General features: G+C 41.3%; 2 protein-coding genes across 3 annotated transcripts in view; one reads left to right on the top strand and one right to left on the bottom strand.

Annotated features, from left to right (window-relative positions):
* The window catches only part of PKD1 (polycystin 1, transient receptor potential channel interacting), a 173349-nt gene extending 170567 nt beyond the window's left edge, over positions 1–2782 (top strand). For both annotated transcript variants that reach the window (XM_085858410.1, XM_085858407.1), the window contains one exon: positions 2012–2782. In XM_085858410.1, coding sequence (XP_085714536.1) covers positions 2012–2020 — 9 coding nt within the window. In that variant the 3' untranslated portion in view covers positions 2021–2782. The remainder of the gene's footprint in view (positions 1–2011) is intronic.
* Positions 1–16191, bottom strand: part of LOC147012118 (protein FAM83C-like) — a 40369-nt gene that overhangs the window by 15331 nt on the left and 8847 nt on the right. The window contains exons 2-4 of the mRNA XM_085858412.1: positions 13884–14051; positions 11800–11924; positions 2776–3526 (exon numbers count right to left, since the gene is read on the bottom strand). Of these exons, the coding sequence (XP_085714538.1) occupies positions 2776–3526; positions 11800–11924; positions 13884–14051 (1044 nt within the window). The remainder of the gene's footprint in view (positions 1–2775; positions 3527–11799; positions 11925–13883; positions 14052–16191) is intronic.

Genomic DNA, 16191 nt, shown 5'->3' with positions numbered 1-16191 from the left:
CAGGATATCTCAAAAAGTTATGGACGGATTCGGACGACATTGGGTGCACACGTTGGGTGTGTGACAAGGACGAATTGATTCAATTTTGGTGAAGATCCGGATATCATAACTTTTTTTTAATTTAAAAAAGTTATTCTTCACCATTTCAAAAAGTTGTGGACGGATTATAACAAAACTTGGTGAATACGTTGGGTGGATGACAAGAACAAGCCGATTCGATTTTGGTTCAGGTCCGGAAGCAGATCCGGCTTATCGGTGGGATACAAAACGTAAACTGTTCAGTCTGGCGGAGGTATGTGGCTATGTGCTCAACTGAATACCATTCCAGTTAGACAATTGGAAAATGTAGCTCTTCAGCAAGTTTATATCTATTCCTTTAGATGGGACAAGGAATAGACAAGAAATGGATGGATAGTATGTGGAAAGAGAAGGAAAGGCTTGAATTGCTGGAGTCAATGGAATATTACTCCGTTGGGGGCTGGGGCTTCTGCATCCAAGCTTGCAGGTGGATCTAAATCCCTATTGGACATTTCAGGTCAATGCACAAACTTTCTGAAAGACTTCACTAGCTAGCATAGTGCATAAACTTATGAGAGAAGATGAACACAAATAGGAACACAAATAAGCACTAGAAGTGTGTGATGGGGAAACTGTTGTAAGCCTCTCCTGAAAATTGGGGGAAACGGTCACACCAAACAAAACCAAAAGGTTTATCTACTAAAGAATGCAGAGCCAGCATAGTAAGCTGTAACAATACAGATGACATGATGGGAGTGAAGATTTGTTAAAGGTAACTCATTTTGATTTCCTACATTTTGGCTGAGTAAGCCTTGTCCAGATGAAAGTGAGAGTTATCATAAAGACATCAATTGATTGAGATTACTTGGTTTCAGTTGGATAAGTTCGGGGAAATTGTGCAGCAAATCTTGTAGGAAAGTTCAATGCGATGTATGAGGTTTGTATGTTTCTTTTTGGAGCCTCCATAGTACCATATGATGTCATCCCAATGTACATTACAAGATTGGATATTTTAAAACATGACATTTAATGAAAAAATACTTTTTTCAGAAATACATCATGGTTAAAATGCATGTTTTTTAAACAAGTCGATACATTAACAAGTAACAAGATTCACGATTTTAAAAGTTATCTAATGCTTCAAAATGATTGTCTGGTTTTGCCGACATCGTTGTGCAATAACATAGGGAACTGTTCTCGGAAATGAAAACATAAACAAGCAGAAAAGTGCAACATGCTTCGTGTTTCCATTTTGTTACTTTCATTGAGCAACCGTCGTGTGAAGTTTTGTACAAATTGCAACTGAGATCATCTCAGTAGAATCTCAGAAATTTATAGGACTGTTCAGTGACTGTAAATATTGGCTGCGCATGACAATACAACTTTTATCTTCAATAACGATCCCTTCTACATGTATATCTGTAACCTCAATATGATCATCACGATCACTGAAACTTCAACACTGTTCAAAAAGCCTGGTGTTGGCTTTGCAGTTAAGGTGGCTGGCTTAAGATCTTAGGGTCTTGAGTTTGACCCCCAATCATGCCATTAAGTAACACCAGGTGGGTTGACTCAGCCTGTCATCCTTCTAAGGTCGGCAAAATGAGTACCAGCTTACTGGTAACAGGGGGCACTCTATCAGTGACGCAGCCACACTCCCAGCAATGAAGCAACCAGCAGCCATAGGCTGCATACAAATATATATATATAACACTCTAGAAAAAATTTTTTGCCAGCTTCTCTTACTATTGCAGATCAACAACATAACAATATTTGTTCATATACAGTATTTATGGAATTTATTCATTGTTTATAGCCACCTATCTTATGTAACCAAAGTACCATTGACAAAATTGCAAATTTGTAGTCGTAAATAACTCGTATGATGGCTGACAGGATAATCTGGAGGTATGCACACACACACACTTCTGAGCTGTCTACCTTGGGTTCGAATCTCAGCTTGGCTATCTATTGTCACAGTGGTGTTTTGCAGGCAGGGTGAGGCATTGATGCATGTGCCATGCCTTGGATGTACGTTAAACTGGGCGTTCCATCTGCCGACGTTCCTTTGTGGATGCTGGAGATGACATGGTGCCCTTCGCGAAGGGTGGTGAACTATCGACGCCTTCCTGGACAAACTCCAAATTCCTGCCAGAACATGCAGGGCCACTAGCGGGCTGGATTCGGAATTTAATTCCACTGCAATAGGTGATCGCTAACAACAGCAAATTGGATGATTTGCCTCGATGAGAGTCGCGCTCTCAGTTGGTATGGATGCAAAATATCGTTTCCTCTCACTAATGCTCTATCAACATCAGCACATCACCTTAACAACCAGTGTCTTACAATTTGACGGAGTAAGAAATCGGTTCTGAAAAGTGAAATGTATTGTTTTTATATCCCTCATCCCTTATTTCATGCATGTTTTCCAACACCTGAGAAAAGTGACACAACTTATTTCAATAAGTTCTCACATAATGCATTGCACATTGTACAACTTTATACTCATTATTTGAATCAAAAAACTTTGTTGAGTGTAAAAATTCAAGTGAATAACAAACTACTGGCGTATAGGTTCTCAGTACATTCTTAATTTTTTCAAAATGAAGAAGCCAAATGAAAAGTCTTTACACTTTACACAATTTTTGATGAACTGTAAAATGTCGAATTGCCATGCTTTGTCGACTTAACTTTGCTCTTTCTTTTAAATAAATTAAAAAATGAGAAACCCCATTTCTTTTTCTCACCACCATTTACCTTCTCATGTGGCTCGTTTCCATTGCTATCAGAGACCGATGGTTCTGAAGAATTAATTTCACCTTGCAGAGACTCATCGTTCAGTTGGAATGTTGACTTTGATATGGTTTTAGTTTTTTCTAAATAGTCCTCTCCAAGCGTGTTGGTCCGACGCTTAGTCGCGGTTGAGTCTGTGATTGCACTCATTGCCAATTTGCTCTCACATGACACCTTCTTGCCATCTTCAAACTTGTAGCAGGTTTCCAGCTTGTGCTTGCTCACGTGGTCTGGGACTTTGGGAACTTCCAGGGGCTTGGAATCTTTTCTGTCGCTCCTACCAGCCATCTCGACCAGTGGTGGGCTTGTGCCCTTTCTGCCCTCGATACTTCGGGTTTTTGCTGGTGGAAGAGTAATCTGTCGCTCCAGTGTTTTATTGGCACCAGCATCACTTAGAGCTGTGGTTTCTTTTCTTTCCAAAGTCCCTTTCCTCACTCCTTGCAGCACCAATGCATACAATGGATTTGTTACTCGTATCGCGAGGTTTGCAGCTTTGGGCCTGGTTCCATTCTCTTTTTGGCCATATGATGGCTTCGGTCCGTCGGTCTCCACTTTATTTGTCAAAGGGTGGTTGAACAAAGGGAGGGCGGCCGTTTTGCTTGCAGGCTGTGATTGTGCATAGAGTGTACGAAACTCAAAGTCAAATTTCTCCACAATTTGGCCTGATAACACAGTCATGATGTGTCGGTCAATTCGAGAAGCCATCCAGGTGAAGCTGCAAAGAAAATCTGTGTTACCTTCAAATGCAAAGAAAAGTAACAAAATTATTGCAATGTAAGTTCAGCACCCAACGGTCATCCTCACCACGTATTCATATCTCAGACTCTATCGCAAGGTCAACAGTTAAAAAAACATTTACATTTTCTTTTTTTTCAAAAACTTGATTGCTTGGTGAGGGGGGGGGGTGCAGAAGAGACAGATATATCTTTCCAAAAAATTGAAAACGGCATCACTGAGGGGGTAGTGTTATAGCTTCCGTCTCGGACACTCGTCTCTGGGTTGAGGCATCATCAGTAAGCCAAAAATGAGCTTTAAAATGCAAAGCTTTTGGCTGTGCTTGTTTACTGTAATATGTCACACATTTTGATTTGAATGTTTATTGGTCGAAAATTAAACCAATCTAAATATTGATAGCCCCACTCAGGCAGCCTCGTGTTGGGCCAAATGTCATAAATATGGCCCAAGTATTTTTCGCGTGTAAATTGTTGGCACAAGATGAATTGTAATTATTCTTTAGGATGTTCTGAATCAGAAAAACTTTGGTGCCAGGTTTTCAGTGCACATTGAGGTTTATTTTGAGCTAAATTAAAACTTGGTGCTCAAAGGCTGAAGCTTAACAACATATGTATATATGTATATATCCGTGGTTCTATCGGATATTAAAAAAAATAAACAAGATGGTCTTCCATGATGATGCATATTTTGGATATTTGTCTTCCACATATTTGTTCTGGCACTTTGCTTAAGACCCTTTCACAATCACAAAAAATAATCCAGATTATAAGTCAAATATTTTCCCAGTTTATTGCAAAGGGAAAGAGCCAAATTCAAATCCTTTTGAGTGCAAAACGTCAAACACTTCTCTCACTGCCTTCGATGTCTTCCTTTGTGATCTTTGGCATTGCTATATTTAAGTATTCTACTATGACCCCGGTTCCATTGATCTGCAATTGTGGAGTACTAAAGCAGATGTGTGCTTTCATGGAATGTGACCAGATTATGGATGAACACACTGTTGTATCTGCTTGTCAATTAGCGCAGTACACTTAGCCCAAATTTCAGACACAAATCAAAACCGTCACCTGCAGAGGCATTGTGGACATCAGTATGTGGAGCGAAGCAGAACGAAGGCGCGCTGGCACTAATCTAACTCGAATTCGTGCAATCTGACTTTTATCATTACAGGCAAAACTTCGATCTCAACTTCTCCTGAAATGATCGCTTTCAAATTTTGCAATTAAAAAAAAAAATGCAATAACAATAGAATGTAAGGCATAACAGGAAGATGCATTCCATTCGAAGATTTTAAACTTATCTCACAAAGGAAAAACAAAGAGCATATTTGTTGATGTGAAATTCTAACATGGATTTTCAATCAAAAGGTGAAGCCAAAGACATTCTTCCATCTTGCGGTGTCTGTGATTTCTGTAGAGTGTTGGTTGCCTGCGAGTTTGTTGATTTCCCATTGCTTCTCGATGAACTGGTTGAAATGCGTGTCACTGATGTACATATCTTCAAGGATTCAGCAATTTGATTTTCCTGTCTACCAACGCAACTTTGTAATCCGGCTCAACGCCTTCCAGCAGTTTCAGGTTGGACAATGGACAGTTGTGGTGTTTAGCCTCGTTGTACATCGTATCGAACACGCTGGATCACGTGTGCTGTGGATGACGGCATGAGAGTGGAGGTGGTGTTCGTGGCTTGAGTGGATGGATTAAAGCGATTGCTCTTGATGTTCCTTGGCATTGCAGCATTTCTCCTGCTTCCTTCATATTGCAGGTTTCAACAACCGTATGGATGTTGCCATCCGAAACTTTGATTCTATGTGGCAAAATATATTTCAAAATTGCTACAAGATTGCTGCTGTCATCCAGTATTACTCAATGATAGGAAATTCCGACCACTATGTTGTCGACATCTTGCTCAATTATGACGGGAATGAATGGTTTCTCATCAATGACGATGCACCTCCACAATTGAAGAATTCGCTTGTAAACAACGTCAAAAATGCCAAACTACTGATCTTGCAAAAGATTAATTGCATTTCAGTCTGCTTAGTCAAACAAACTGGAAGAGCAAGAGACAAGCATTTGGCATCAGGATGCCAGTTGCACTTTCAGAATGGTAGATGTATCCAGTGAGCTAAGTGTAGTGAATCGGGCAACAATTGCTAAAACTGGATTACTGTATGTTAAATAGAGCTGGACAGCAAGTGCGCTATGCAAACAGAAAAGCAGTACAATGTAATATCAATTATGAGCCGCTAGATGAGCTGTGACAGAGTTGTGCAGTCAAAAGGAGGTGAAAGGGGAAAGGAAGAGGGGAAAAGATATATGCACAACTATCAGTAATTACCTTCGGGTTATGCAATGAAAATACTGTCACCTTCGGTTAGGTGGGATCCCCTGTTACCATGGAAAATGGTACCTCATAGGCGATTCTTCTTCTTAGTTCGTATGCAGCACAAGGCTGTGGGGTAGCATCATTAGCTAAGACATGGCTGTTCTGCTAATGCAATGCCCTCTACTGGTTAGGACAAGAATTTGTAATTTTGCCATGGTGTCGGCGATAGCTCGCCGACTCTTCTTGCGAGACACCGTGGGATGTTTAACATCCACCAACAAAGGCAGGCAGACAGGACGTCCAGTTTAACATGCATCCGAAAGACAGCGCACGCACACACGCGCGCGCACACACACACACACACACACACACACACACACACACACACACACACACACACACACACACACACACACACACACTGATGAATCACCCTGCCTGTGAAACACCGGGATGCCAGTTTTTAGCTGGGTCAGGATTTGAACCCAGGCTAGACAGCTTAGAGGCAAGTGTGCACACATCTGAGCCATCCTGTCAGCCCTCATAGGTGATGTTTCCCCTGTAAAAAATGTAAAATACATAGAACTGTCCCTTGTGAGCCAAGTATCTCTTCGCTGAGGTTGACTGCAATTTTGTTTTTATTATCACCGCACTCAATGTGACTCATCACTGGAATCTATTCTTGAAAGGATCATGCAACATATTGTCATTAAATGGATATGTTACATGATTATGTGCTCAACAGAGTTATGTTCATATTTATATAAAATGCTTTCTGATAATGCAGATATTTTTAGAATACGTGTTACTTATACCGTAGTTTCTTTGTTAAAGTGCCTTCATTTGTGTCTAGTTGTACATACAAGTAAGCACATTTAGATTATGTCGGGTTGACATGGAAAATGCAAGGGCACAAGTTCCAACAAGCACAGCACTCAGTAGAGTCTTGGGCGGTTATGATTTAAATCGTTGAGCGGCAGCCTATTAATTATATTATATTATAACCGCACTAGAAATCGAAGTGTCAACATCACCGTCATACCGAAGAAAAAAATAAGTAAATAAATAAAAACAGGGAGTCTGGAACACTGACGCTAACCATTACCTCGACGTGTTTCGACTTATGAGTAACTTACAAGTAACGTGTGTCGACGTGTGTCAACGATCGTGTAACGTGCCTACAACACGTTACTCGTAGGTTAGAAATAAGTTTCGGGTACGCTAAACATTACCTCGATGTGTTTCGACTGATGAGTAACTTACAAGTAACGTGTTTCAACGTGTGTCAACGATCGCGTAACGTGCCTACAACTTATGGCCAGTGTTATGCGGAACGTGTGAGTCATACGCTGGCATACGTCAAAAAATTTCAAGCATGGAAAATTTGTCTAACAGCTCGGCGAACTACGACGTATGCCAGCGTGCTACGACGTATGCCAGCGTGCTCTTAACATATACAAAACTTACCCATACGTATTCGACGTGTGCCAGCGTTTTCGACAAATTTTTCATATGTCGGCATACGCTGGCTAAATCGTCAAGGTGTGACAGGGTCTTTAAACAAATCTTAACCAATTAAACTTGCCAAGGTGACTGCGGATCATGCGGCAAAGGTTGTAGCGACTTAATTTGGCCTCCGCACCAGCAATTCTGAAGGTGTTGCGACACAAATGATCTTGGTAAATGTGTGCCATGTGGCGTGGTGGGAGAGGGTGTTACACATGTCACTTCAGAACCCTCAATTGTATCACGACTCACGAGTAAGAGGACTCCGTGTTATTTTCACACTTGTTGAGTTGATGTTTCGACCCGCCCCCCAGCCGCTCCCGTGTATAAATTTCAAGTTATTTTGTGTGATTAGAATAACGGTAACCTCCTTATCTCACCGCCAGGCGTAAACACAAGCTAGCGCAAAAAGCTGATCCATGGTCATGTCAGGTATGGGAGCATGCGCCGGAGCAGCACGTCTTTGTGTCCCCTTTCCGCCGGTACTCCAGGGGCCTCCGTCTGACTATCCACCAGGCAGATGTCTGGCCCATCCCCATCTCCTTAAGATGCCGATCAACCTGCTGCAACCACGAGGCACATGGTTGGCCCATTGGCCCCCTCCACGCACGAGACTCCCTCGCTGAGAGAATCTGGTGAGCAGGATCAGCATCAGGAAAACGAGCCACATGTCCATACAGCCGCAGCTGACGCTCACGGACTATGCAGGTAACAAATCTCATTTGAGTCTCAGCAACCGCTCGTTGGACACAAAGTCCGACCAGCAATAGCCAAGGATTCTCTGAAGAGACCAAACCAAAGAGACTTTCGTCCTCCCGCACAGGTACCAGCAGCGCCACACCCCATGATCCAGTGAATCCATGACTCCCCAGGCCCAACGCAGACGTCTATTGACCTCTGACTCACAGCCAGCAGAGACATGAATATCACTGCCAAGGTAAGTGAATCTCTCCACTACCTCAACATCCTCACCACAAACAGGCACAGACAGGATTCATGGGGTGTGTTCCATTCCCAATCCATTCCCAATTCAGCCTGGTGTGTTGGCGCAGTGGTTAGGGCAGCGGCTTGGGATACAAAAGGTCCTGAGTTCAAGCCCCGTTGAGCCACTGAATTAATACACCAGGGGGTTGACTCAGCCTGTCATCCTTCCGAGGTCGGCAAAATGAGTACCAGTATACTGGGCCGGTGTATACCCCGGTTAAAAAATAGGTGTACCATATCCCTGTGTGTTGTAAAAGGCGACCAGGGTTGCGTCAGGAAGGGCATCCGGCGTAAAACATGTGCCAAATCACTATGCGGATCATACGGATGATCCGCTGTCGCAACCCCTAACGGGAGCAGCCGAAAGAAGAAGAAGAAGAAGTTCCATTCCCAATCAGCTGGCTAGGCAAGCGATAGCCAGCTGTTCCTTATCAACTGTTTTGTTGTAGTGCTTGCTTGAATGCTTAAGCCACTTGGTGAGCGCTCTACAAGCTGAATGGTGATGGAACACACCTCAGCATGTGCTCGGCCGAAGACCCCTTTTCTGGTCCAGCCGTTTGTATGACTAAAAAAGTTGTTTTGTCACATAGGTGATATGTTTTGTCAGCAAAATGAGACCCCTGCTCAAGGGGCTCATCTCGAAACACTGTGAACCACGATCGGCGTGTTTAACCCCTTGTCATCTCAGGGCCCTGGGCAATTGCTGGGGAAGCACGCCCCTAACGCCGCCTCTGCTCAGAGGTGAATGTCTTTCAGAGCTGAGTCCCTCATAACCAAAGTTGCCCTCATAACCATAAATGGCCCTTGTTAATTTAAACTGTGAATTGACAATCCTCATACAGACAGTCACCCTTTATGACACATCCACACAACTTCATCGAATGCTATCATTATATTGCAGGATAGCCGAGAGATAAGCATTCTTGACTCTGAGCTGTCAAGCCTGGGTTCGAATGTTGACTCAGCTACAAAATGTCATCTTAGTGTCTTGCAGGCAGGGAGATTCATCAATATTTGTGCCTTCCAAATTCCAAATTCCTACTCTACCCTACAGGGGCACATCATCAGTGGCACAGCTGATCCCTCAGCCAATGATGCTACAGTACCTTCAGAAAGTATTCACAATCCTCGACTTTTTCACATATTTGTTGTGTTCCAACTTGAATTTAGAATGTATTAAATTTAAATTTCTTGTCACCGATTTACACAAAATACCCCATTAATGACAAAATGAAAACATGTCTTTAGAAATCCTGACAAATTTAAAATTAAAAGCTGAAATGTCTTCCATAAATAAGTCTTCAATCCCCCGAGTCAATACATTGTAGAAGCGCCTTTGGCAGCAATTACAGATTCCAGTGTTCTTGGGTACATCTGTATCAGCTTTGCACATCTGGATTTGGGGAGTTTCTCCAATTCTTCCTTACAGATTTGCTCAAGCTCTGTCAAGTTGGATGGAGAGCATCAGTGAACAGCAATCTTCAAGTCTTTCCACAGATTCTCAATAGGATTCAAGTCTGGGCTTTGGCTGGGTCACTCAAGGACTTTCACGTTCTTGTTCTGAAGCCATTCCAGTGTTGCTTTGGTTGTGTGCTTGGGGTCATTGTCCTGTTGGAACATAAATCTTCGCAGTAGTCGAAGGTCATTTGCACTCTGAAGCAGGTTCACCTCAAGGATTTGCCTGTATTTGGCTCCATTCATCGTTGCCTCTATCCTTACAAGTCTCCCAGTCCCTGCCACTGAAACAGCACAATGTTGCCACCACCAGTCTTCATGGTAGAGATGGTGTTCGATGGGTGATGAGCTGTGTTTGGTTTCTGCCAGACATAGTGCTTCGCATTCAGGCCAAAGAGTTAAATTTTCATCTCATCAGATCACAGAATATTTTTTTCCTCATGCTCTCAGAGTCTTTCGTGTGCCTTTTTGCAAACACCAGGTGTGCTGTCATGTGCCTTTTTCTCAGGAGTGGCTTCCAGCTGGCCACTCTCCAATAAAGCCTAGATTTATGAGGTGCTGCAGAGATTGTTATCCTTCCGACAGGTTCTTCCATCTCAGCCAAGGAACTCCATAGTTCTGTCAGAGTGATCATTGGGTTCTTCATCACCTTCCTTACCAAGATCCTTCTTGCACAGTTGCTCAGTTTGGTTGGATGGTCAGCAATAAGAAGAGTCTGGCTCGTTCCATATTCTTTCCATTTCCCAATGATGGAGTTCACTGTGCTCTTGGGAACTTTCAACTCTCTAGAAATTGTTTATAACCTTCCCCAGATCTATGCCTCCTCACAATTCTATCTCGGAATTATACGGACAGTCCCTAAAACTTCATGGTAGAGTATAGGCTCTGGCATGCACTGCCAACTGTGGGACCTGGTGTAGAAAAGTGTGTTTATTTATAAATCATGTCCAATCTATTGAATTGGCCACAGGTGGACTCCAATGAAGTTGCAGAGACATCTCAAGGATGATCAAAGGAAATTGGATGTACTTGAGCTCAATTTGGAATGTAATACCAAAGGGGTTGAATACTTATTGATACAAGACATTTCAACTTTTTTTTTAAATTAATTTACAAAAATTTCTGAAAACATCTTTTTGTCATTGGGTATTTTGTGTAGATCGGTGACAAAAAATATAAATTTAATCCATTTTAAATTCAGGCTGCAACAACAAAATATAACAAAAGTCGAGGGGAGTGAGTACTTTCTGAAGGCACCGTATTAAGTAACATATTTTGCCCATGAAATTTTTTGAATTTTAGAGAATGTATTTTAGACCGAAGGAAAAAGTTCTGAGATCAAATATGAACCTTAATTGCATTTCAAACATTTCCGACAACATGAGCTAATATGCCGGAGAACTTATATGAATTATATTGTACCCAGAATGTAATTATGCTAATATTTAATAATAGATAATAAATTTTATTGATATAGCACTTTTCAAAAGCAAAGAAATCTTAAAGTGCTGAACAAGGGAAAACCAGTTGGTCACGTAAAAAAACATAAATTTGAAATATGATGAGAATAAAAGCAGAGTAGAGTCAAATTACATTTAAAAAAGAAACACATGTCAAATTAAATATATATATATATATATATATATATATATATATATATATATATATATACATGTATACATACATATATATGTATAAAATTGCATATAATACAAATAACATTGGAAAAACTCGAATTATTTCAATCCAAAATTTTTTTTCAATCCAAAAGACATTATAATATTCATCTGTGAAAGTCAGTTCAACGATAGAGTTTATTTATAACCTGGCCTGAATGAAAAATAAAAGCATGGGGAAAAATGTTTTTAAGAAGTAATTGTCAAGAGCGATAACAACAAAAAAATGGTTTCATACGGACATTAATGAGAACTATATAAGAAAATGTACAATATATTGAATCGAGCAATGGTCCATCATCACCTGTATGACCCTGTGATGGCTTTGTCTCCATCGACAATCATGAACCGCTCACCGAGAGAGCCTACAAGTTTCTTGCCAGTACGTGCAGAGAAGGTCAGGCCAGACAAAGTTCGAACTCTCATTTTCTGGTGGTGTGGGACAACAAACAGTTCCTGAAATGCCACCACTAAATAAACTTGGTAATAGTCCTCTTTTGCAGATGTAGCAATGATAAGTTACTCTTGGAGCATGAATTGACACAACCATTCAGACCAGACCAGGTTCAAGAGACTACCCCTTCCATGCTAGGTTCAGTGTCCTCACCATTAGACCTCCACCATACCCCAAAAGTTTTATTTGGTTAAAAATATAAAACAAAAATATCCTCAACAGCATGAAATGTTGACAGCATAATCTATATAATAACAAAGTATTTGCTGTTGTGATGACAGTGAAAGTTGAGTAAAGGGTCAATTATCTGCCCATTGTTGAAAAACAAGTGGAAACCTGATTGTAAATTATTTGTATTGAGTGGGTGAGGCCTGTACACTGACAACATGCCTTAACATGAAGATGACATTTGCTCAATCATCTGCCCGTTGTTGAAAAGCAAGTGGAAACCCGATTGTAAATTATTTGTATTGAGTGGGTGAGGCCTGTACACCAACCGCATGCCTTAACATGAAGATATGACATTTATACCCTCGAGCAGTTCAAATGAAATGTCTCCTTTCAGCATTTTTGATGTTCCATTCTCAAAATGATAATGCATGATAAAGTCTGGCAAGAACAACAAAACAGGCAAAATTATTTTCCACAACTTCCATTGTGTTAGGAAGAGGTATAATGAAACCTGAAAACTCAGACATACTGCCACAAAGACTACGGAGTGGAGTACGGGATAGTATTTCGCATGTCCATGAGATATTTCTGTTTTAAGGAAGCAGACATTGTATAAGGTTCATGTTGGAAAGGAATGAACTGCTATGTTAAACAAGCACATTCATTTGGACTCAGCTGATGCTTTAATTAACTAGAAACACCGGCTCTCTATGGGAATGGCTGGGGGTAGGGAGCGATTAAAAGGGGGGGTGAGTATAAGGAGGGGTGGGGTCATGTGGATGTGCATATGTACATATTTGAGTTATATTTGTATTCAAAATACTTTTTACCTTAATTATACATTTTCACACTCGCTTAGCCTATGATGCTTTGCACTCAGCCATGCTATGATCATTATTTGTATTACGAGTATAAAAGCCAGTCAAAAATGATAGGTTGGAATCATTTTATTTGAAATATTCACAGACTGGAAGATATGATGTTTCATAACAGGAAGCGTTATTTTAAAAACGACATGCACAAATGTGACCCTATTTTATTTATCTTCTGGGATGTTTCATTTTGACGGTACAGCCTCGTGAGCATGCCAAAGTCCGAAGCCTCGGCTTAGTGTCAGGTGTGCTCATATCTTCTTTATTTATTAGACATCTTATGGATGTAAACAACCACTCGTTTTACTCTGTGGGTGTTGCACATCATGTGACCCTTAGTCCCCCTATCAAGTTTAGTTGAGATTGGCTTAGTAATGATTAAATGCATCGCAGTCAGTTAGACAGACACCAAATGGCTTATTTTAGTGTGAAGAGAAGCTGATCCATTAATTTATGGTAAACTTCTCCGTTCATACAGGATTAATTTATTCATTCTAGCAGATTCAGCATTTCCTGATAATTTGATTTCTCCTTCACTACTGTTTTGCCATTGCCATATCAGACTTGGTGGTGTTATGGTTAGAACATCCACTCCGAGTCTGAGAGGTCAGCGGTTTGGACCCGACACTGGATTGGTCACACCAAAGACTTAAAAAATGGTACATTCTACTTCTTTGCTTGGTCAGCATTTAAAAAGAAGAGTATGGACAACAATATGTTAGCAACCATTGCACTGGCTTGATGGGCCTAATGGTCTCCTCTTGCATTGAGGTTTATTGTAAAGGAACTCATTATTATTAATACTATAAATTTTACTATTTTGTCAAGGTACAACCAGCTGCTTGTGCGTCCGAGACAGAACAGTGCAAACGTGAAAGTAGAGTTGCTCACCCGCACAGTATCAAAGTCCACTTTGCAGTGTTTGCACATGGCAAGGAACTCTGGGAAGTTTGCAGAGTCATGGATGATATATACAGGAACCCAGCGCTTCCTTGCTGCTTCCATGATGTCGCCAAATATGTCAGGATCAGTAAAAGTGTCCATTACAATGGCGATGACCTTCCAGAAGATGGGAAAAAGACAAATGTTAGCAGTGAGTTTCTAATATATTGTTTCCCATCATTTATCCATCCTTTGCCACTCTGGAGATCTTTATAACCTTTTAAGGCCAATCCACTTTGCTTAAATTTACAAATATGCAATTTTACCTCATCTATTCTGATCAAATGTTACCTCGTATTCTATTACAGACTGGTGATTCATGGAACCTCACCAGACCACATATGAATCAGGACGACTTCTGAGATAGTAATGTGATCAATCCCGTGCACGGAATTTGGACTTTGCTGCCTCCCCCTCCCCCCCCCCCCCACCAATCACCCTTCATGCCTGAAAGATATATACGATTTCTGATGGGAAGTTTCATCACCTTCCAAGAACAGTATTTCAAAAAGGATTGTTTCACAATGGAGTGTCATTGATTTTTTTTAATATCAAGTCTAACATCCTGCTCCCTTTGCCAAGCTGCCCATGGCATTCAAGGCATAAGTGATTGCCTTGCTGACTTCCTCCACTCATGCGGTTAACGGGTTGCGATCAATGGAACCCTCTCATTTCCCTGTGGATGGATAGAGACATTTCCCTGGCTACAGTACCCCCAAAGGCATTAACTTGGACCCAGTATTGCTCCTCATCCACATAAACGACCTCACCAATGCTCTGGAAAAACCTCTTTTCCTTTTTGCAGATGACTCCACATTGTGTAGTATAGTATGCCATTCCACTGACAGGGAGACAGCAGCTGTTCACTCTCTCCTGGTCCGGAATTGATTTGATGCTGACCTGACAAATGGAACATGTCATTTAACATTAAAATCTCACTATGTCAGGCACTGCAAGAGCTTTAGTCGATTGAACGTCTCAGACTCACAATTAGTTATGACCTCTCACCTGGACCAGCCACATAGCAAAGCCGACCTCCAAAGCCAGCTGCAGAATGGGCATCCTCCATTTTTCCAAGTCACTCCTTCCAAAATCAGAACTATTGGCAGCCTTCAAGGCCTTTTTCCATAGTTCAATGGAGTTCTGCCATCTCTCCTCCAGTTAGGTCCCTCTGCTCTCTCAGCCTTCTGACCCTCCCCCCCCCCCTTTTTCTCAGCCTTCAGACACATGTCTTCTTGCAGTAATTCCCTCATTGTTAAACTCCCAAAATCCAGGCAAACTGCACACCTAAACTCCTTTGTTCCTCTTTTTACACGTTTGTGGAAGTGCATTTTGTAAACGATCTAATCATACTTTTCCCTCCAGAGCTTCAAGCAAGTGGTGCACCACTATTTCATGTCATCCTCTATCCTTACCCATGATATTTTCTACCCCCATTAATCCTACCAAACCCAACCCTCATATTTGCAAGTTGCTGGGTTTCCTCTCTCTACCTCTATCTCTATCTCTATCTCTATCTCTATCTCTATCTCTATCTCTATCTCTATCTCTATCTCTATCTCTATCTCTATCTCTATCTCTATCTCTCTCTCTTTCTCGTAATGAACTTTTTTTGTTTTTAAGTTTAATTTATGTCTTCCCGTGTTCTTCATATTGCCCGAGTGATGAGCAACGTAATGGAACTTATTGTGTGCGGTGTATTCAGGGAAGGCAGTTCGGTTCAGGTTGTATCGTTTGTCGTGTGAAATATAATATCAAGGGTGAGAGGAGCTTTGCGTTGAGAAGTTTCTCACATTGAACAGTGCAAATAAGTCGTGTTCTCCAGGTGGATGGAGATCCTTAAAGGCACAAAGAAAACATCAAACAAAAGCAAGTGCTGACTCAGCATCCTCTGATGACAAACAAGGTGCGCACAAGATATAAGGCATGGAGATTAATAGTTTGCAAACAGTGGATTGGGTTTTGCCCATGGAGTTGTACACAAACTTCGTGACGCTATAGAGGGTTGGTGGGTGTGTCACAGAGAGTCACGGGGATGGTGCCACACTGCCACAGTCACATGACACCATCAAGCAATGGTGTCCAACATGGAACTCCCATTTCAACTTTGAAAGATCAAGGGGCACTCTGGGAGAATATCTGAGTATGAACTGTGCTTAATCCCTATTTTGCTTTTGCCATATTTGCAATTCGAAAATGGCTTTCATTCGGAATAAATCTTATGCATTGTAAACGTATTATGAACTACTCTGAGGTG

The sequence above is a fragment of the Eptatretus burgeri genome, chromosome 15, assembly GCF_056783735.1.
Source record: "Eptatretus burgeri isolate ZD-2024b chromosome 15, Ebu_testis_v1, whole genome shotgun sequence".
Lineage (NCBI taxonomy): Eukaryota > Metazoa > Chordata > Myxini > Myxiniformes > Myxinidae > Eptatretus > Eptatretus burgeri.
This window is presented reverse-complemented; position numbering and strand designations above follow the sequence as displayed.